Source organism: Bolinopsis microptera, chromosome 5 (genome assembly GCF_026151205.1).
Source record: "Bolinopsis microptera isolate Bmic1 chromosome 5, MBARI_Bmic_1.0, whole genome shotgun sequence".
NCBI lineage: Eukaryota > Metazoa > Ctenophora > Tentaculata > Lobata > Bolinopsidae > Bolinopsis > Bolinopsis microptera.
The window spans coordinates 22,739,832-22,761,687 of NC_087076.1; the positions used below are offsets into that span (position 1 = coordinate 22,739,832).

At 38.7% G+C, this 21,856-nt stretch overlaps 2 protein-coding genes across 2 annotated transcripts; one reads left to right on the top strand and one right to left on the bottom strand.

Annotated features, from left to right (window-relative positions):
• The first annotated feature begins 8,029 nt into the window (after positions 1-8,029).
• LOC134815701 (protein argonaute-2-like) lies at positions 8,030-15,543 on the top strand. Its single transcript, XM_063824280.1, has 6 exons — positions 8,030-8,118; positions 8,863-8,956; positions 9,415-9,718; positions 10,945-12,884; positions 13,256-13,367; positions 14,934-15,543. The coding sequence occupies exons 2-6, from the start codon at positions 8,941-8,943 to the stop codon at positions 15,106-15,108; spliced, it is 2,547 nt and encodes an 848-aa protein (XP_063680350.1). The 5' UTR covers positions 8,030-8,118; positions 8,863-8,940; the 3' UTR covers positions 15,109-15,543.
• A 3,509-nt stretch (positions 15,544-19,052) lies between these two features.
• LOC134815877 (uncharacterized) lies at positions 19,053-20,748 on the bottom strand. The gene is made up of 4 exons (XM_063824468.1): positions 20,683-20,748; positions 20,219-20,367; positions 19,943-20,035; positions 19,053-19,724 (listed from the first exon to the last, which is right to left on the bottom strand). The coding sequence occupies exons 1-4, from the start codon at positions 20,746-20,748 to the stop codon at positions 19,208-19,210; spliced, it is 825 nt and encodes a 274-aa protein (XP_063680538.1). The 3' UTR covers positions 19,053-19,207.
• Between the last annotated feature and the right edge of the window lie 1,108 nt (positions 20,749-21,856).

The following is a 21,856-nucleotide window of genomic DNA, read 5'->3' on the forward strand; positions in this document are numbered from 1 at the left end:
TATGAGCAGATCTGGTTTTAATGTGGTATCAAACAGTAGATGCAGTAAAAGTAGCAGTAAAATAAAGAAAGTCCACAGTTCTTTTCTTCCGGAGAGGGTGAGACCTTATTGGAACAAACTCCCCTCGGATGTCAAGAATTGTGGGACTGTGTTAAGTTTTAAAATAAGATTAGAAGCTTTCAAAAAAGAGACTATTTTAAACGGATCCGTAAATGATATTCATTTTTGGTATGTTTCGGACGAAGTATTAGGAAAGATTGAGGGATTAAATTATGCTACTAATAAAGAGAAGCACAATGAATATCTTGTGTGTAATCCTCATGTTGCTAAGAAACGCTTTATTAACTTATATAGTAGTGGAAAGTATGTAAATTAGATTCATTTTATCTTGGTTGTTTAGGCCAATAGATTTAAGATATTTTTAAAACTTTAGTAGATATATTTTTGATGATGTGTGATGATGTTTGTGTCATTATATTTTGATTTGATTTGATTTGATTTTAAATTGACCAATTTTTATATTATAAAGGGTTTATTATGATATAAGGTTTTCTATCCTTGTTTTTAACATTTTCTACCGTTTTATCGCATTTATTGTGTTATTTTTTGGGGGTGTCCAACTTTATTGCTGGACAATGACCATTGCTATATTGTGTGTATATTATTTGAATAATTCCTCCAAAGTATGATCACTTTTATGAATGATAAACTGTAATTTGTCTTCCTTTTATCTCCAGGAAGGTCATGTCAGCTCAAGCCTAATCTCATTTGTTGATTCCCAATCTGAAGGTAAGTGTTTTCCATTTTGTTTTATATTTCGTAATTTCATGTACGGCCTATTTATTCATTGGAGAGTTACTGATAACTCAGTACGAACTGGATAGAGAAGTGAACAAAAGGGTGGACTTATCAGCACAGTTTGTGATTTAATGGTTAGAGCTTCCACCTTCTGAGCAGTAGGTCCAGGCACCAGGGTTTGAATCCCAGTGTCGGCTAGTCTTGGAAGAAAGGTCCATTGGATAAATGCAAATTTAGACATACGCAAAGTTTAACACCCGGAGAGAGCTTGTTCCAATACAGTCTAGCTCTGTCTAGAAGAAAAGAACTCCTTAATTTATTAGCACACTTACTATGTAGCACTCTTATTATTTGATTTAATCGATAAATGGGCTCCTGTTCACTTATTTTATTATCACTCAAATATAGTGTCAGAATTCAGATGTCTCTGAAAACACAAGCTGTTTGAAGATTTTACAAAGAAATACAGGTTAAAGATACTGGTCGATAATTATATTATAGAGTTAGACAAAGAATACATTTTAAAAAGTGGCTTTTTAACATAATAAATCTCTAATGGAATACTATTAGCCAGCACTCATCCCATATACAGGTCTAATAAATTCAAATTATTGGTAACCAAAGTAGCATATATTGACAGCAAGCTTATCATGCAAATATACAATAGATAATCTATATTCTGTATGTGCACTAGATAAACATGAATATTGAACAGTGGTTTTGTTCTCAGTTATTCTCGATTCTTCAGAAGACAATAGTCTGTTTTTCATCAGCTCTCCAATATCCATCTTAAAGTTGCATCTTATATCCTCAAACTACACAATTTAAACTTAGGCATATATAGTGTAGACTTTCTGTCACAACAAGACTGTAACCCATAGTAACAAACACAAACAGAACCCCTAACGTCTGCTAACAATTTTCTTCTGATCCTCATATGAGCCCTGTCTCTAAAAACTCAACTGAACTAGCGTTTTGGTGTGTGCACGCACATTCCCTGCCCCGTTAGTTACCTGTCCCTTCAAAATCAAACTAACAGTCAAGGACAAAAAGTCATACACCAAATGAGCATTACATTTTTATAAATTGTTTTACATCTCTTTATTCTGTAAAATGTGCTAAAAATTAAATTTCTTGTTTCATTGAAAAATTTCTTGTTTCATTGTTTCCACAGCATGGGCTAGATTCCCGTTTCATCGACTTCTGTTCCACCCCTTCTTTCAGTTAAAACTGTTTCCTTTACTTCCTCCTGCCGCCTTCTTTGAGTTGGATCTGTATGTAGCAATTCGTTAATTGCTTAGGCCCTAACAATTATAGGATGTATTTGCCTCTGGGTAATGAAACACGAAAACATCGCAACAAACTTTGCCTTGATGAAATTCTGAAAGCTTGTTAGGGACATCATGTAGATGAAAACATTGGCAATGTTGTTCAAGTATGGAATACACTGACAAAACATTGCCAATTTAAGGTTTCTGTCACTATCACTGGCAATCACCTCAAGGACATAATATCCAAAAAGAGGCAACATACTAATGCAATAAACAGCAGCTATTAAGATTACAGTTAAGGTTCCCTGAATATTAACTGATCTCCCTTGTCGGTGATTCAGCCTTATAGCAATCACTATCAGCCAGATGCCAGAAATCACTACTGTAATGGTACAGAGTAGTGCAACACTAAATACTACAATAGCTGATTTAATAAACAATTGATATTCAATCAACATGTCACAACTTAGATTACTATTATAGTATACAACGTTAATTTTATCTTTTTGCAGAACAAATATTAAATTAAGGGCTAATGAGAGAGCCCAGATGCAGCATGCTATAATGTGTCCTTGTCCACAAGTCCATGTTGCACTCCTAAATGGAAACAGGATAGAAGCCAGTTTAGAACAGTTCACAGCAGTAATCAAAAAACCAGTAGCAGACACCAAAAACCATCTGGAGTATGCTTGAAAAGCACAGAATTGTTTGCCTAGCAACCAATGGTCCGTGATGGCAGCCAAGCAAGTGGGGAAGAGAACTGCAAATGTAGTTAAGAGGTCCAAAACTGCAACATGTTGAATCAATGCAGTTGTTATCTTGCCCAACCTAATTAGCTAATTGCTTTCTGTTTAGTAGCGATTAAGATTACAGTACTTCCAATCAGTCCAATAAGTGTACCAAGAAGGAAAAACGTAGAGAAGAGTGAACGAGCCAAAACAGGGTTCACATTGTTATCAAGCCACCAGTTCTTCGCGTATCCTCCAAACAAACTGTAATTGTTTGGAGGGGCCCATATTTTCCCCATTTATCGTTACTAAGGGTACAAAATCAAGGGTTAACAACCGTTTTGAATAATGGACACCAATTATTTAAAAACCTGTAAAGCTGAACTTGCTAAGGCTGTAATAGCAAATGTCAAGGAATCCATTTGATAGAGACAAGAAAATTGATTCCTTTTTTAAATGTCATTATATACCATAACATGAGAAAAGACAATTTTTGTATGAGAAAAGACAATTATACTATTTATCATAAATACAAAAATAGTAATATATATTCGGAAAATTGCTCGTTAATTCCACGGTAGTAAAAAGACATAAATGAAAAAACGAAGACACATACTTCAGCTGGTACACAAATTATGCGTTAGTCGACTTTTAGTAGCACAGACGGTGACACAGAGAGGATCCATTAGATTTCATAACATAATGGTCAATCATAGGGTAAAGCACATAATTTTGTCATTTTTTGGCAATTTTCCGACTGCCTGATATAAACCATGGGTTTTAACCTCGTCTGAAATTCCGATTTAGATGAAACCTCCACCATGTTATAGTAGACAGTCTAGGCAAGTTCTAACACAAAAATGATCGAAATTGCTGGGGTTGAAGATGTTTAAAAAAATTATTTTGAAAAAATGACAAAATTAGGTGACTTTACTTAATTTTGTCACCCCGAACCTAATTTTGTCACTTGAAGATTGTGCAAAAAGTAACCGTTTCTCGGTATTTTAGACTACCTGGATGCATCATTCGAGCGCTTTTTTACCAACATTGACCTCAAAAATCCCAAAGATATGATGTTTTCATAGTTTTGTAGCTTGATGAAAAGATGACACTTTTTGGGTATCTAATCTTAGAAAATAGCCCCCAAATGCCCCTGAAACCACTGGCATCTTGAAAACTTTCTATGAAGCATAAATCAATATTGGTTACTGATTCACGAAACTATATTTACCAATAGCTCTTTAAAACCCTGAATTACAGTATATTTCTCGGCGAAAATATGCTATTATAAGTGTTTAAATGCTATTATAAGTGCCTTATACATATCCTATGGGCAAAAAAACTTCAGAATAGTTGTATAAGGCCATTTTCAACACAATCTGTGATTTACAAGAAATTTGAGAAAGGTCGATTTTTTTGTCAAAATTAGGTACTTTTGGCAAAATCGAACCTAATTTTGTCACCCTCTGTAACTTGAACAATAATTGCGCTAGAGACTTGAAAATTTGTAGGTATACTTCTGCTGTAGAAGATATTTGAAATATGCAATGGCATGAAGCTAGCTCAATTACTTTTGAAATAGCAATAAATCAAAATTTTGAAAATTCCTTAAGAAAACTTTAAGGATCTTATTTATTTTTCGGGTTAACAGTTTCGCCTTCTTTTTTGACACAGATGCAAAAGAGCTAGAAATTTAAACTTTGTAGGAGCAGTTTCAGCAAAGTCTAAGCTTTCTTTTTATACACAAACCTTTTCTTTCAAGCTGAAATTCCGAGCCGAGGCAGTTTTTCAGAGCAAAATGACAAAATTAGGTACCCTGACAAAATTACGTGCCTTACCCTAGCTATAATTACTAAAAGTGGCCCTTGCATTAGTAATGAGAACGACCGAAAACTGAATATTAGCAAACAACAGAATGCTCAATCATTCCTATAATCTCTTTTAAGCTTTTGTGAGCCTTGGTTGACTATTAAGGTATTAAGATTACTTAACACCTGCTCTATTTCACTTCTTTGTGCTCTCATTAGATCATTAGATTTACAACAGAATGGTTAATCATTCCTGTATAATCTCTTTCCTTTAGAGGTAAAGCGGCCTTTGCATCAGTAATCAGGACTGAACATTAGCAGAGCTACTACAACACGGGTGCTAGATCATCAGTTAACACGTGCTACTTACTTTGAGATGGAGAGTAGATCTTAATGTGTGGTACTCATGAGAAATTTGAACATACATGATTTTACATTGCCTACTAGCAGGTGTCTAGTAGGCTATATTACACATTTTTATTAAATACTTTTCAAACTTTACAGAGTGTGCAATTATAATGTATAAAGGTATGAAATAAACTCGAATAAATTATTGTTATTGCCCCCGTCTGTAAAATCTGACGGGAGACCAAACACGGTACTGTACAGTAAAATGTGCCCGCAATTACATGGCCCCGATAAAATAACAAAAATGTGAAACAAAATTGTGATAAAATAAATGTGTGTTGAAGAATGTAAAGCAGTTCAAATGTCATAATAAAATATATATATTATCATTATCAATACAGAAATTGCATGAACTAAGCCAGAACTCTTTTTGGAAAATCTCCAACTGACCAAGCTCTAAGTTAATGTTAAATTCCGACTCTCACATCAAATGCTGGTCTTTATATGATATTAATTTATCACCTTGTAAGATGGTCATTCAAGAAAAATTCAATCAAAACAGTGAAATTTGGGTCTCGGAAAGCTGAAATTTGAATATGTCCTACCGGTACAGTAGGACATATTCAAAATTTCAATTGCATCATAACATTATGTATAATTTTTTCCTTTGATCGATCATCAACGGCTTGTTCAGTTAAGCGGTCTTACGATTTATTCTGGTGAATAATTGTTCTCCCTTTCATAACAATTTCTTCACCTCATTGCCTCATTATTGCTTTGCAATATCTGCCGTTTATGTAAGGAGTCTGAAAAAGTGGCAATGGCGAAAATGCTGATTAGAAAGGGGCTTATGAGTAATGGTCAAGATATAAATTAAAAAACGTCCGATTGAAAAACGTATAGTAAGATTTAAAACATATCACACGTAATGAATAAACTCGTTATGCTTCATATCTCGGTCATCTGAGAAGCTAAAGTTCTAATTTTTTCAGGACACACGTAATTCGAATGGCCAACACGATTCAATAAAATTTAGCTTGATCCGACTATCCAACCTATCAAATAAATGCAAAAATGAACCTTCATTTGAAACAAATGAACTCGAATATTTTTCGATTTGACAAATTCCTCAAACCAGTGATAGTAGTAAGTCATACCAGAAAGAATTATTTCAATTGGGCAGTCAGTGACTGAGCTATTAAGGCCAACGTATGCCCACTGACTTTTGGCCCACCCTGTATATCAGATTAAAAAACGTAAGATTTAAAACATATATCAGATTGAAAAACGTAAGATTTAAAACATACGTATATCAGATAAAAACGTTAGATAAGTTCTAAATTGAAGAGCAGTTGAGACATTTGTTCTTGAATAGAATATGAGAAATAATGAGCCCTTAATTAAAAGCGTATAAAGCAAAACTTAAAAACTAAATGAATCACCATAGGAAAGAAAGGTCCATGTAAAAGAGAGATGTTGGCCAGGTGTAAATTTAAAACTATACCAGCACGGTTCTATTGTTGATATTTTAATTAAACCTTATTTGTTAGAGCTTTTTGTTATACTCTAAAGTTTTTGGGAGACGACTGTACTTCATGATCTGTGCAAAGAACAATAGCATTATCATAGTCTAATCGTTTGAGGGGTTCCCAATTGAATAGAGAACAAACCTTACAATGTGTAATAAGGCGCCAGTTATTTTAAGGTTTGTCTTACAGACTCAGCACTGTATTCCGTTTATGTTATAATTATGAAAGATATTATATTCGTAAACATTGACTGGCTAATAAGTAATAGACCAGTCCCCAAACAAACAAATGTATCGTGATGGAAATATTTTAAGCGAGTAAAAGCCTGTCCAATCCCAGGCTACATAATATGATGACTTTGCTGTAAGTTAAGCTGTCACCAGCTTAGTAATTTTAAGGTTTGTCTTAAACAATAAACCACAGAACTCAGCACTGAATAATAGAAAATAATAGTATACGGAAGAGCAGTTATCTTATCAAGTATCAAAGTAATAAAAACGTTTTAAAGACCTTCCTCAAAATAGCAATTTGTGAGAAATCAAACATTTATGGGGACTTGAAATTTGGTATGCATAAATTCGACACCTAGTGACACAATGTGATGAAGAGTTTTTAGCAACTGTTCCTTCATAATATTTTGTATCATTTCTCAAAAAAGTCACACTTTCTATGGTACACCCTGTATAGGGTGGATGATTAATGATAGAGTTATCGATTTTTGACAAATGATTGGTTTGTTCATTAACAATTCCCTTTGTAATAGTTACTCTGGATGTACCGTTTATTAAGAGTGTTCATCCAGAGTCGGGGAGGCGGGGGGCGCCAGAGTCACCCTAACAATACATCATAATAATTAATAATATGCAGATATTATATCGTTTTGGCCAAGAAAAGAAGGAACATTTCGAACATTTCGAACATTTCTCTCCTGGAAAATTCATTTAACCCGTCCTGATGTGCAACGTAATTCGAATCTAAACACATTTCAGAATTCAGAGCAATCGCCAAATAACATTATTGTATGTTATCAGGTTTTAACTGTAAATTACCTTACTCGGGAATATTATAGCGGGTTAATTTATGACTGGGAAAATTAATGATCAGGAAAAATATGGCGAAATTTTCCAAAACCCACCACTTTATCCCAGTCATAATATTCCCGAGTAAGGTAAGTGAAGTTAATACTTACCGAAACCTTTTTGAATCATCCGCCAACACTCAACAGTTAAAATAACACAGTTATAATAAGAAGGCAGCTAACTTATGGCAGTTAACCGCATAATGATAAAACGTGAGCGTATATTATACATTCCTTTTGCTCAACTCTGACAATTACTCGTGACTTCACCCTGCCAGTTACTTTGACAGTCAAACGAGATGTGAGATGAAATGTGCAATCTGTAGCGCGCTAAGCTAAATTCGCTAATTTACTGTTGGGTGCGGCGCGCGCACTATCACGTGACAGTCACGTAAACCAATCCGAGCCCTGACAGCCAACCGAGTGCTCCTGGTCTATATAAAGCCTGTCTCAACCATTACATCATTTCGCAGTCATACGTTTTGAATTTGTTACCTCTTTTCCACTGTACGCTAGTCGAGACAATTACCTCAGTATACTCTCTCCTTCTCACTAGAGGTACTTATCTTACTTTCTGTTTGTTTTTTACTTAATTAATCGTTCTAAGAGTGTACTGTGTAGTATGTACTTGTTTGTACTTTGTTTGTTTATAGAACCCGTCCCCAAACTCAGTTCTGGATGTGAATACGGGTGGTATCTGCAAGTGTGTTCATTAAGCATTTTCAGTTCTGTAGTATGTACTTACATATTAACTTATCGTTACACTTAGCACTGTTGCTGTCTCGAACCTACTGTCTCGGTTATCAGTAATGCTGCATTATTAGTTTAGGATGTAGATCTAGCATCCTGTCGGCTCAGAATCACATTTAAAGTCAAAGAAGATGCACTGAAATTAAGTTTATCAAGCTCCAGTCAGTTATTGTGAGTTCTTCAGGGTATTGAGAGTCTAGTCAGTTGTGCGATTGGAATCTTGAAATAAGACTTGGTCTGACAATCAGGGATCGTTCATATTAATTAATCACTGATGGCAAGGGGTGGTGTTTCTCCGATAAGAAAAAGATAATACAACAGCAAAAACAGTCTGGACTAAAAACTAATCTTTTAAATCGTTCCTCCGGCTGCTACTTCAGTGCATTACTGTTCACATGACGTCACAGTTACCATCCCCTGTTCGCGAACAGTTACCATCCCCTGTTCGCGAACAGGGCCGTCTCGTGTACCCAATATCAAACATGTGTACAATTGTTCCTTCAATGTTCAACTTGTGCAATGAACATGGTATCTTACTCATTCCTTTTTCAGTAAAACGAATCAAGAACTCTACAGATAGATATACAACTACAGAAACAGCATAACTTACTGAAACATCTACATTCTACGATGCAATCTTCATCAGGTAAGAACTTTAATACTTTACTTTACTTTAACATTTATCTGCTTTGTTCTAATTATTACGCACTCAGTATTTCGACACGGAATAATGCGTTCCTCTACATTGCCAGTCCTAATTAGTCAGCATATTATGTTAATGACAGCATATTATGGTAATGACAGCATATTATGTTAATGACAGCATATTATGTTAATGACAGCATATTATGGTAATGACAGCATATTATGTTAATGACAGCATATTATGTTTATGACACTTGTTGAGGTTAGTTAAACATTTGATAGTACGTCGACGACTGAACATTAGTCAGGTAGCAATGTAGCATGACTAGAAGATAACTGCTTCGTCTAGATAACTATTGTTTCTTAATTTTTAATGTGATAATATATTAGCGTTTGTTAAATATGATAAAGTTTATCAACATGTCAGTTTATCCAACTCCACCATTTCCATGATTTCAGGAACTGTCACCCCTCCCCCAAAGAACAAGATGATCAGGCAGAACGCTACAGGAACAAAAGGCCGGAATGTCGCGCTGATCTCCAACAGCTTCCAGATTAACTTCAAGAAACCCTCCCTCAGTATCTTCCAGTTTGACCTGTCCATCGTGAACCCCAACAGGAATAACGATAATAACGCTAACAGTGTTCCCTCTAGAGGAGTTTGTGATGAGGTGTACAAACAGCTGAATCTCGGAGCAGAGTGGGCCTACGATGGAAAGAAGAACCTGTACTCTCCGTCAGGAGAGGGCGTCCATATATCAAGGTAATTTATGTTTTGCCTGATTCACGTAGTTAGGGATGATTGTAAATCGAGACGGTGCCCGGGTGGTTCTAATGGGATTTTCGATAGCTGGTTTTAACAAAGAGGTAACAATATTTACCTCTTTACATATATATATATATATATAGGGCAGTTTCGGAATAACCGTGCCCCAGGTGGTTTTGCCCGAGATGTGCCCCAGGTGTGCCTGAGATGTGCCCCAGGTGTGCCCCAGGTGGTCCTGCCCGAGGTGTGCCCGAGATGTGCCCGAGATGTGCCCGAGATGTGCCCAGGTTCTTTTCCCAAGGTTTCCCAATTACCATGCCCGAATTTTGCCCGAGATGTGCCCGAGGTGTGCCCGAGGTGTGCCCGAGGTGTGCCCCAGGTGGTTCTGCCCGAGGTGTGCCCGAGGTGTGCTTTGTGCCCGAGGTGTGCCCGAGGTGTGCCCGAGGTGTGCCCGAGTTTGTGCCCCAGGTGTGCCCGAGGTGTGCCCCAGATGTGCATCGGCAGATTACCGAGTTACCGCTGAGGAAATAGCCCTGTTATTCCGTCAAATAATTGGTGTGTGGTTCCGGGATCCGGATGTTTGTAAGGCAGTTTCGGTAACCCTAATTAGCTGTGGAAATAGCCCTGTTATTCCGTCAAATAATTGGTGTGTGGTTCCGGGATCCGGATGTTTGTAAGGCAGTTTCGGTAACCCTAATTAGCTGTGGAAATAGCCCTGTCATTCCGTTAAATAATTGGTGTGTGGTTCCGGGATCCGGATGTTTGTAAGGCAGTTTCGGTAACTCTAATTAGCTGTGGAAATAGCCCTGTCATTCCGTTAAATAATTGGTGTGTGGTTCCGGGATCCGGATGTTTGTAGGGCAGTTTCGGTAACCCTAATTAGCTGTGGAAATAGCCCTGTCATTCCGTTAAATAATTGGTTTTTAGGAAGTATAGCCTCATAAACTAAGATTGAGCAGTCAACCAGCTTGACTTTTGACAGCTGTGTACCTTTGTTACAGTATAGTAATCTGGTCGAAGTTGAGATTTTTGGATAATCCTAATAAGTCTGGGGGATAAGTAAACTAGGTTCTGAGCAAATGAGCAAATGAGAACTATGATTTCTCGACTTCGCAACAAGGGTTACTAGATACTTGTGTGATTTTTCAAAAAGCTTTTGGTGCCATTCTAACCATCAATAACTTGTACATCATTGCTACGTTAATCTCCGTCTTCTTCTTCAGGAAAATAAAGCTCGGCAGAACTGAATTCGAGGTAGAAGTGCAGGGTCCGGTGGCTAAAACCAGCGTACAGGAGATACTAGACGCAATAAGAACAGTTGGAGGAGTGATCCCCATTGGTGCTGTCAACGCTCTGAACATAGTCCTGTCTCAAGGCTTCAATAATGGGTCGTACGTTACCGTCAAGAGGAACTTCTTCAACTCAGGTCAACGTGCTCCAGATTTCCCTGGTGGACTAAAACTCTACAGTGGTATCTCCGCGTCTATCACCCCCTCCAAGGACTTTGGTATAACTATCAAAGTGCTCAAAACTCACCAGGTCATGTACCCGGGTGGAACTCTCCTGGAATTTGTGAAGAGTCATCTGGAAAACTCTAGCAGAGGAGGCGGAGGAAGAGGGGGAAATTCTCGGTCTCAACTCCCCAGGAGCCTTGATCAGAAGCAAATTAGGTACTTCAATGGTATCCTTAAAGGTCTCAAAGTTGAAACAAATCATCTGGGCTACAAGAGAAAATACACGATCACGGGAGTACACAATCAATCTGCAAACAGTACCATCATTGAAGACCTTAACATATCGGTAGCCAAGTATTTCCAGGGTTCTTACAAAAATGTAAAACTTGTTCACCTAGATCTACCCTTGGTAAAGGCAGGAGGTAAAACCAAGATCCCTATGGAGCTCTGTACCCTGCTCCCCAACCAGCCCTACTTCACTACACTAGACTCAGCCCAACAGAGAGACATGATCAGAAAAGCATGTCAGAAACCAGAAGAGAAGATGAAGGATATCCAGCAGTCCGCTGAAGAGGTTAGTAAAGTCACCTCGGGCTTCACAGGGTCAAACTATGGGTTCCAGATAAACCCCAAAGCAATAGAGCTGAATGGAAGAGTGCTGGATCCACCCAAGATGGATCCAAATCCCAAGAATAGCGTTCATAGGGGAGCCTGGACCATGTCCGCTGTTCAAAAGTCCGGGGAGATACCTGTCAAAGTCAAGCTAGGGTTCGTGTGTCTGCTCCCAAAACCTCGTTACACTAAAGAACTCCATGATAGATTTCTGGAATTTATCTTTCAGCGAGCCAGAGCTCTGAAAATAAACATCGCTGGGGAAACCCCTCCCTTCAGTTTCAGCACTATACAAAAGCTCGGACCGATCCTACAGGGTATGCAGTCAGCTTATAACTTTATAATCCTGGACAACGACGAGAGCACTTACGGTAAAGTGAAGCTGACAGAGCTGTGCACCAAGAGAACTCAGTGCATCAAGTTCCAAACTATTGAAAAGGTCTGCGGCATCAATTCTAACCCTAGGAATAACAAGCCAGCTCATCCAGATATGAACACAATGGACAATATCCTGAAGAAGCTGAACGCAAAGATCGGCGGAGTTAACTTCGGGATTAACATCCAAGGTCTTCCCCAGAAGATCTTCAACGAGCCTGTTATGATAGTGGGAGCTGACGTGACTCACTTCACTCGCTCCGACCAGAAACCTTCCATCGCAGCCGTAGTCGCAACAAGTGATCCCTCTGCTGCTAAATACATTTCCAGAGTAAAAGCTTTGTATCCGGAGGGGGATAAGATGTCTGTTGAGTACATCAGAGACATGAAGGATGTAATGGTCAGTATCCTGAGGGAGTTCATACAAGTAAACAGGCGTCCGCCTGGTAAGATCATCTACTACAGGGACGGAGTATCGGAAGGACAGTTTGAGAACACTGTGATGGAGGAGCTAGGTGGGATCCAGGACGCGTGTACGGAGCTCAAAGCGGACTATAAACCCAGGATATCTGTAGTTGTGTGTACTAAGCGACACAAACAGAGGTTTGTGGTGAAGAAGGGGGGAAGAGTGGATAACATGGAGCCTGGCACTGTGGTGGATACTGGGGTGGTCTCTCCTAACTACATGAACTTCTACCTTAACTCTCAGCAGGCCATACAAGGTAACTATCACTTACTGTAACCATGGTAACCATCACTTACTGTAACCATGGTAACCATCACTTACTGTAACCATGGTAACCATCACTTACTGTAACCATTGCATGGTAACCATGTGTTATTCATTTCTCATGTCTGTTATCTTTTGCTGAATGAATTTGTGATTTATTTCTAGCTTTTCTATCACGGAGAGATATTTACTTCCTTATTGGTGTGTTTTACCGTTACACTACATTCTAACTTTTTCTTTCGCATTCTGAGAAGGTCATGTTGCTGCCACCAACCCAATCTCTAACCACTGGTTACCAGTGGTAACCAGTGGTAACCAGTAACCACATGTACTCACATCAGTTAAAACCTCTCTACTTCACAGGAACGAATGTACCGTGTCACTACTACGTTCTGTATGATGACAACAAGCTCTCTATAGATATGTGGCAGATGCTGTCCTTCTACCTTTGTCACACATACGCTAGATGTTCTAGGTTCGTTTATTTTACTTTACTTTTTTAATGTATATTTCTTCGTTTAAGCTTTTAAACTTGAAGCAAGATTTGGGGCCACTGTAAGAAACGTCTCCATTTACATTCAGTAGTTCTAATTGTTCTTTCTATTAGAAAGGACTCTGTGCTTACAAATTATCAGTGTACCTCACATCAGTTCTCATTACTTCATAACGCTAAGAGTTTTAAATTAAAACTAATAACCAGTTTAGTCCATATTCGGTACCTCCACAGTCCACACAGTTTCATTGTGTACAGGTTGTTGTTTATGAAACGTGTAACTTAGTGAGTGTATTACAACCTACGTCATGAACTGATTAACTGAAGCTAGAGTTGCTAGGTAACCCCATATCCAAAAAATTTTTAATTTCCTACATTCTCAATTTTTTCGTTTTCTGTGGCCCGCTCGCTTCGCTCGCATAAAAAGTCTTTGTATTCGCGCGGTTCAAAGATTTTTCATGGCGGATTCCAGATTCTCAATTTTACTTTTTTAGGGCCCGGAATGCTTTTTAATAGATAATTCTAGGTTACGTTTGGGGGCGAAGCCCCCGAAAATTTTGGAAATTTAAACTAGATTTGGACATTTAAATAACGGTCCAGCAACTTTTAGTCTGTTCCTTCACTTAAATTCCTACTGAAATATTATCGAAAATTCTCAGAGTTGGCTCTCGAATTTCCTACTTTTTGTCAAAAATTTCCTACTTTTAAAAATTTCTTACATTCTTAGAATGCGAGAATGCGGGTTTTTGGATATGGGTAGGTAACGTCATGAACTGAAGCTAGAGTTGCTAGATAACGTCATGAACTGAAGCTAGAGTTGCTATATAAGGATATAAGGATGGGCTTCACTCACAACAATACAAACTGTAAACATTACATCACCTCATGAGCTAACACCTGGCACAGTGCTCCTTCTAACACACTGCAACTCTGAAACAATGAGTTTTCAGTTTCTGGTATTTTTCAATGCTAAGAAATTCATATATAACTGGCTAGATCGGATTACGGGTGAACATAAGAAACATAACCTATTGCTATCTGGATTCGGAGTTTTGTTAGTAGGTACTTGGCAGTGAGCCAAGTACCTTGCGCTAACATTACATCATCTGATGATCTAATATTACCCGGCATGTTATCTCCAAAATGTGGTGAGCTAATATGTCACGTGTCAGGAGTATATCGGTAACTATGGTCACGTGATAAAGTCGCGTGTTTCTATGGTAATCACGTGACTGATTATAGTCAAGGAGAGTTAAACGTGTAATGATGTAATCAGACAGAGAGGGGTTGATTAATGATAAGATTATTGCCTGGATTCATTATAGGTCCTCACACCAGTTTAGACTATCCAATGGGTAGAAGCAACCATAACCTGGTAACATTGTTGCCTGCACAATTTAGCAATTGTAACTGCACACCCACATTTTTGTGAACAAACTGATATGAATCCTATCTACAAAAACTTAGTATTTAGCCTACAAACCTTTCTCAATACATGACCTAACCCAAACACCTTTCTCAATACCTAACCCAAACACCCTACTACAGGTCAGTAAGTTACCCTGCCCCAGTCTACTATGCGCATCTCGCGTGCGCGTCTGCACGTGCGCGCATGCTCTCCCGCTACGACTGGCAGGAGATGATCACTCCAGAGGACCGGCCCTCTGAGCAGGAGATCGAGCAGGTTACCAGACCTGACAAGTTCAACATGTTCTTCATCTAGACCTCTTGATACTTCTGCAGGAGTAATCACCAATACCGACACTGGCCAGTTTAATGGTAAACCGCCAGATTATGTGGCCGATGCAGGCTGCAGGGACATTTCACCTTAAGGAGGTGGTTTATTGGCATCTCGCCTTGCATGATTATATTTCTATCTTAGTTTATAAACTATAATAATAATTGGTAATGAGTCAAGTATCTGTATGAGCCATCCAATTCTTTATTCGTGAAAAAGTATTCTTAAAAACTACTGCAATCCATATTATTACAGTGGTTTTTCGTGTAAAGAATTGGTGTGTTAGTTACGGTTATGTAACTATATAACATGTATATAATGTATATAGCTATAATACGTAACTAACTGTAAAGTTTTGAGAAAGTGAAAGTTACCTGGACTCATGCTCTTATTGTTGTAAATAATTATTAGTTTCAAGATAAAGATTGGTTGATTGGTTTCTGTTCGATGGATCTGCAAAACATATTAACAATCTGAACAGTAACTATAGTTTTATAAAAAACATGATTTAATATGAGATGATTTACAATTATTTTTGATTATATTATCTTTGGAATAAATCGAATTAATGTTTAAATTAATGTTTAAAAACATACCATGTCTAAATTTAGAAGCACTCAAGTTATGAAGTTACAATATGTTTTAAACATCATTATGAGATTATGATTCACAATATTCTGGATTGTTTTGCATAAACGATTAAATAAAAAAGGAGGTACAGATCAGTTGAAATAGAAATAGACATGCTTTACATCATAAAGCACAGCACCTAAGGGAGTAAGGGCTATGTTGAAATGATTAATTAGATTTGACAATATTACTGTGTAGAAATATATAGATAGTGTACTATATATACGTTTAATCTTTTTTACTTACACTTTGCGTTTTAATTATTCGTTGGCGCTGGTGGGGAGTTGAGCAGTGTTTAATCAGAGGCGTAACGAAGGGCCCCGCTGTGCGGGGGGGGATTCTGAATCAGCGTCCAAGAATGCACCGATCATATCCATACCCTCATATATATATATATAAATAAACCTTACAGAGCTCTATATAATATCTGCGCTCCTACTAAATCGCTCGCCCAAATTTTAAGAAAATTATTGTGAAAAAGCCCTTTGGGTTTGAAATTGATCTAAATCGGTGTATTTTTGGACGCTGATTCCGAATCACCCCCCCATGACGTAGGGTGAAATGCTTCCCTGGAGAGTTATGGGCAAAAAACCGTTTTGGTCACGTGACAGGCTAGTAAAACATGAATTCGATTGTTTTCGGGTTAGGGTTGTGGTAAGGGTTATGGATAGCTTCGGGGTTATGGTTATATATATATATATATATAATAACATCTATAAACAAAAGAGCACCTAAAGAGGCTCAGCAAAGTGCTGGCCTATTTACGCTTACGAAGACTCATTCGTTCAATATGTCTCAAAGTAAATGAACTCCTCCATCCTACTCTATCTCTTGCTAAGTTCACTAAGTTGGTAAAATCATCTTCGTTTTTCAAATAAATTGGTCTCTTAAATAGGTCCTTTTTCACAATAATATCATACAAATTAGTGCTATGTCTATTGTCTACCCACTCGTCCCTTTAGCGTTTGACATCCTAGTGTAGCAAATAACAGAGACTGGTAGGCAGGCGTGTCGTTGTCACTGCGTAGAACATGACCTAGCATTGTCCACCGTGCCTTTCCACTCTCTCGGAAAGGGGCCTGGTCTGGGTACGAGCGTAGATGGTCTTGTTAGATATTGAGCTAGGCCAATAGATGTGTAGGAGGCGCTTGAGGTGCTTCCTCTGAACAACATCTACAGACTCTAGCACATGCTGAGGTACGGCCCAGCAGCAGCAGTTGTACAGGAGCACTGATACTACTAGTGCATAGTGTAAGTGAGTCGTAGAGTTTGATCTTTCTCTTCTCAGTTATCTGACTCCTCTCTGATCCCAGATCCCTGGCACCACAGCTTGTCAAATGACCAGAAGGCGGTGTTAGCTTTATTTATTCTATTAGTAACATCCTGCTCTGATCCAAGCTTAGTACCAAGAAGCGTCTCGTTTCTCCACTCCTCTTTTCCTCTTAGCTCATTATCCCACTCGTCGCAGGCACCAACTTCTTCTAATTACACTCTGGTAAACTTTGTCTTTGTGTCATTGACAAAGAGACTCCATTCACTGAGAATATTCTTGGAGATCTGAAAGATATCCTGTAACTCCTCCATATTTTCACCAATCTTCTCTACATCGTCTGAATAGCCGGACTCAAGAGGCATGTGGTTATCGGCTATCGGAGGGTTGGGTCTAGAGGGGAGGACTGCTCTTATGTGCACTACAGCTCCAGCTAGATTGAGGGTAAACAATTTACCAGCTGTGCTGTCTCCTTGGGAGGCTCCTATGTTGAAAGAGAACATCTCTGAGTCAGTAGTATAGAAAACACTCTGACTACTAGAGTGGTGTTAGCCATGAGGTATTGTACAAGCCTCAGGTCGTCTCTGGAGCATCCTGCAGCTTCTAGTAGTCTGATTGTTGTACCTCTGCGGATGGTATTGAAGGCAGCTGACATGTCAATACTCACTTTCAACTTTGTTCCATTCAAACTCTTTCTTCATTACTACAGATATGAGCATGCTCTGTGCCCAAACTAACTATGCCCAGGAAACCTTACCGTTAGGGGCCTAACTTCGGAAGTAAAAGAGATAGAAACGTCTGGTTTTCAACAAAATGTCCGTCTCTTAAAACTAAAGTTAGCTCCCCAGGAGCCAAATTTAAAACAATGTAGATTTTGAATTATCGCGAAAAGTCATATTTTAGGCCTTATAAAACTGCGCAGCTTTAACTTTGCGGATTCTTGTTCTCTGATTGGCTGAATCGTATCACGTGGTACGTGGTACAATTGCATTCTTGGAATAATTGAAGCCTGCAAATGCAATGAACTAACGAGCGCGCGCGGAGTTCAACAACAAACAAGCTGTGAAAAGGCGATCACCCTGTAGTAATATCGCTAGCCGGTAAGGTCTGCTGGGGGGGGGGGGGGGGGGAAGGGGGGTTTCGGTCGTTGATTACGTAATCAAAATTTTCTTTTTTACCCTCTAGAATAATAACAATTTGACAATATTTTAATTCAAATTCCACTCAATTTCACTCTGATAGTGATAAAATTTAGAAATTGATCGAATATCCGGCTATAATAGTAAGTTGTTTAGAAGGCGCTTGGCCGGATATCATAACAATGATTTCGTCTCATCATGATAGCATGATCAGGGTAGCATGAAACGTAGAGAAAAGTGTCAGGCCATGATTACGTAATATTGCTGTCAGAAGGGGGGGGGGGGGGGGGGGGGGTTGGGTCTTGATTACGGTTGATGATTACGTAATATTGCTGTCAGAAGGGGGGGTGGGTTAGGTCTTGATTACGGTTGATTACGGAAGGGGGGAGGGGGGTAAAAATTGCTAAAATATTGATTACGTAATATGTGAACGATCGCGACCCCTATCACTCAATCAAACACACCTTCAACCGAGAGCCCTACTTACACTTAGGCAAAGGCTTCTCTTGTCGTTATAGCACCACAAATCTTAGAATCAGCGCCCATGATCTCCATATTGAAAAAGGCAGATACTCCATGTGCTTGGTGTCAATCAAGTATGAGCGTTGAGACCATCGAAGACGAGTCACATGTTCTTTACATAATACATATGTGACTTGTATTCAAAACAGAGGTCGAAATTAGTCAAAAATCTTTCTCAAATGCCACTCATTGAAATAAGCACTGAAATCACCAACTCAAGCAATATCATTATCAACATTTTTTTTTAAACATTTGAATATAATTTGAAACATTACAGAAATGTTGTACAAATCGCTCAAACACACACACTTGGTTCACTAGGTCAAGGTGAACTTCGGAGAACACTTCTTTCCAATAAGATACACTCATAGAGTAGCAATGTTGGTCATTGGTATGCAAGCTATTCAACATTTTTTCATCGATATTTAACATTTTAAAGTTTTTGAAAATAACAAAAAATTACAAATCAAATTCACCGTCCAGGTATATCTCCTGATCTGTCGTTTGGAACATGTCGAAGTAATCAAGCCTTCCTGCAGCAGCAAAATCGGTAGAACCAGTTCCCTGTGCTCATATCGCTGAAAACACCATCCCCTCCAGCCTTCACTTCATCAAACCTCACGTTCGTGTTCCCAGGAGATCCACAACCGTAGTTGTAGTAGTGTCCGAGTCGTTGGGAGTAAGAAGTTGCTTGTCCTTTGTAGCCGCTGATTGAGATGTCAGCGTCACACAGGTTGAACGCGGTATCTCCACAGACTTGATCACAGCTTCTCGTGTTTTCCTTTGCCATGACAGAGTTTCCCCAAAGTCCAGAACCTCCAGTAGGGGTGCTTCCTCTGCAAGCTGCAGCTGCTGCCATGTGGAGAGACTGCCAGGCATGGGCTCTATCCAGTTCAACTTGTTCTTCCTTCATAGCCTCTATTTGGGCTGTCATGCCAGTGAGGGCGACTTCCTTGTTTTGGAGGACTAGAGAGAAAGATTTATTAAGAGTTCCGATCTGTTCTTTAAGGCTCTCAACCTCGCTGACTCTAGCCGCGTCGCTGAAAAGTGTACTGTAAAAGTATACCACGAGAAGAAGTTTAACTTAAAGTGGGCAAACTCAGAAAAAGTATATGATAAAATATTACATTATTGGGACAAGTGAGACTGGGAATATTCTGCTTTGAATTTTATTGTGAGAAGAAATTAAAATAGACAGACTTACAACTTTAAAATATAATTAAAAGACTAAAGCTAAATAATGATCATAATCTCTCACGTCTTCAAGTCCTGCATCTCTTTAGATCGTGCTGCCCTTGATAGAGTCGTCTCCGCCTTTGATAGCTTCATTTCAGCCGTGTTTTCTGCGGACCTGTAAATTTGTGAGTGACGAACTATTCAGTATTATAAAGGAGTAAAGGGTTCTTCATAGCAAATACAAGACCGGAAGCTGTGTATAACTGTAAAATCTAGTTTTCGTTACAACTGTCACTTCCAAGTTCCAAACCAAACTTTTAATAGAATAGATTCGACTGAAATAGGATCTGAGTCTTACGATATAGTGAGTTTAGCAATCTTTTCAGAAAGTTCTGTCACGAGGTCGTTCAGAGAGACAATGTTATGCATTGAGGAGTAGAGGAGATCTTTTAAGTCCTCAGCTGCCTCAGTGTCACTGTCAGGCCGTTGCCGTTTTCCTTCTAGTTCCTGCGAAAATTGGTCTAGTGTTGGTATTGCCATTGGGTCTTGACTATTGATCGAGTCTTTATAATTATGATGATGTTACCTAGGGACCTCAGGCTTTTCTGTTCAATCATTGAATGTTGAAGATACGGCAGAATGACAGGCCGAATACCGCCCAGTGAGTCCAATATAGCGTTTGATATAAATTAAACAATGTTTATTGACATCAAAATAAGTTGTGGGTGAATCTACTGAATTGTGTAACCGTGGAATAAAATAACTCTTCAAATAGATATTTTTTGTGGCTTATTTACGAACTTGTAAAACTTCAACACTAACCACAGCTGCAGTTATCTCCACTGTTGCCAGGGCTAAACAGAGGACCACACAGATTGAACTTGTCATTTTAAATCTTACCGGGGTCAACTAGATTTTGTGTCGTTACTCGTTAGATATTAGAAATTGGAATGACGGAGCAGAATTTGAGTACAGTGAAACTGAAACACCAAAAGTAATGCTTAGGGGCCGTTCGGCGTTCACATATTACGTAATCAATATTTTGGCAATTTTTTACCCCCCCCCCCCCCCCTCCGTAATCAACCGTAATCAAGACCGAACCCCCCCCCCCCCCCCTATAATTATATTACATAATCAAGGTTTGACCCCCCCCCCCCCCGGCCCCCCGTAATCAAGACCCAATGATTGTCTGTCTGAGACTTGAGAAGATTTTTGATTACATAATTAACAAAAATTGTCTAATTAGTATTTCGAAAATCGGTAAAAAATCAAAATTTTGATTACGTAATCAACGACCAAAACCCCCCTCCCCCCGTAATCAACCGTAAGCGTTTGAAACCCCCCCCCCTCGGCTGATTACGTAATATATTCACATATTACGTAATAATTTTTTGGAACATTTTACCAACCCTCCCCCCCCCCCCCCCCCCCCTCAGTAATCAGTCTTACACATAGCTATTGTGTCAATATTACACTAGCGTAATCATTCGGAAACCCCGGGCCCCCTCAGCTAGCTGATTACGTATTATGTGAACGTCCCCTTTATATATTATATGGATCAAGTAGTACAACTTTAAATAGTGCAGAAAATGTAGATCGAAAAGATGGTATAGGAGAAATTTCAACATTTACAACATACAACTACAAGTAACAAGAAAATGCAAATATGACTCCAAAGATTTACTACAGCATACTATACTGGCTTGGGATGCATCACACTTATCTCTAACTCTAAGATATTAGCAATCTTCAAAAATTGTCAGGTTTATGAAACTTTTGAACTTTTAAAGAGTTGATAAATAAATTGAAACGGTTTCAAATCCCCGCCTGCAATAAATAGTCACTAGCAACTAGGATTTAATGATCTCACACCAACATCTTACCTGGGGACCCCAGGCTTTCATATTTATGTTCATAATAGAGATTAGGCGGTATGACAGGCTGAGCCTCGCCCAGTAAACCAACGTCCAACATTGGTGTGAAAAAATTAGGCCCA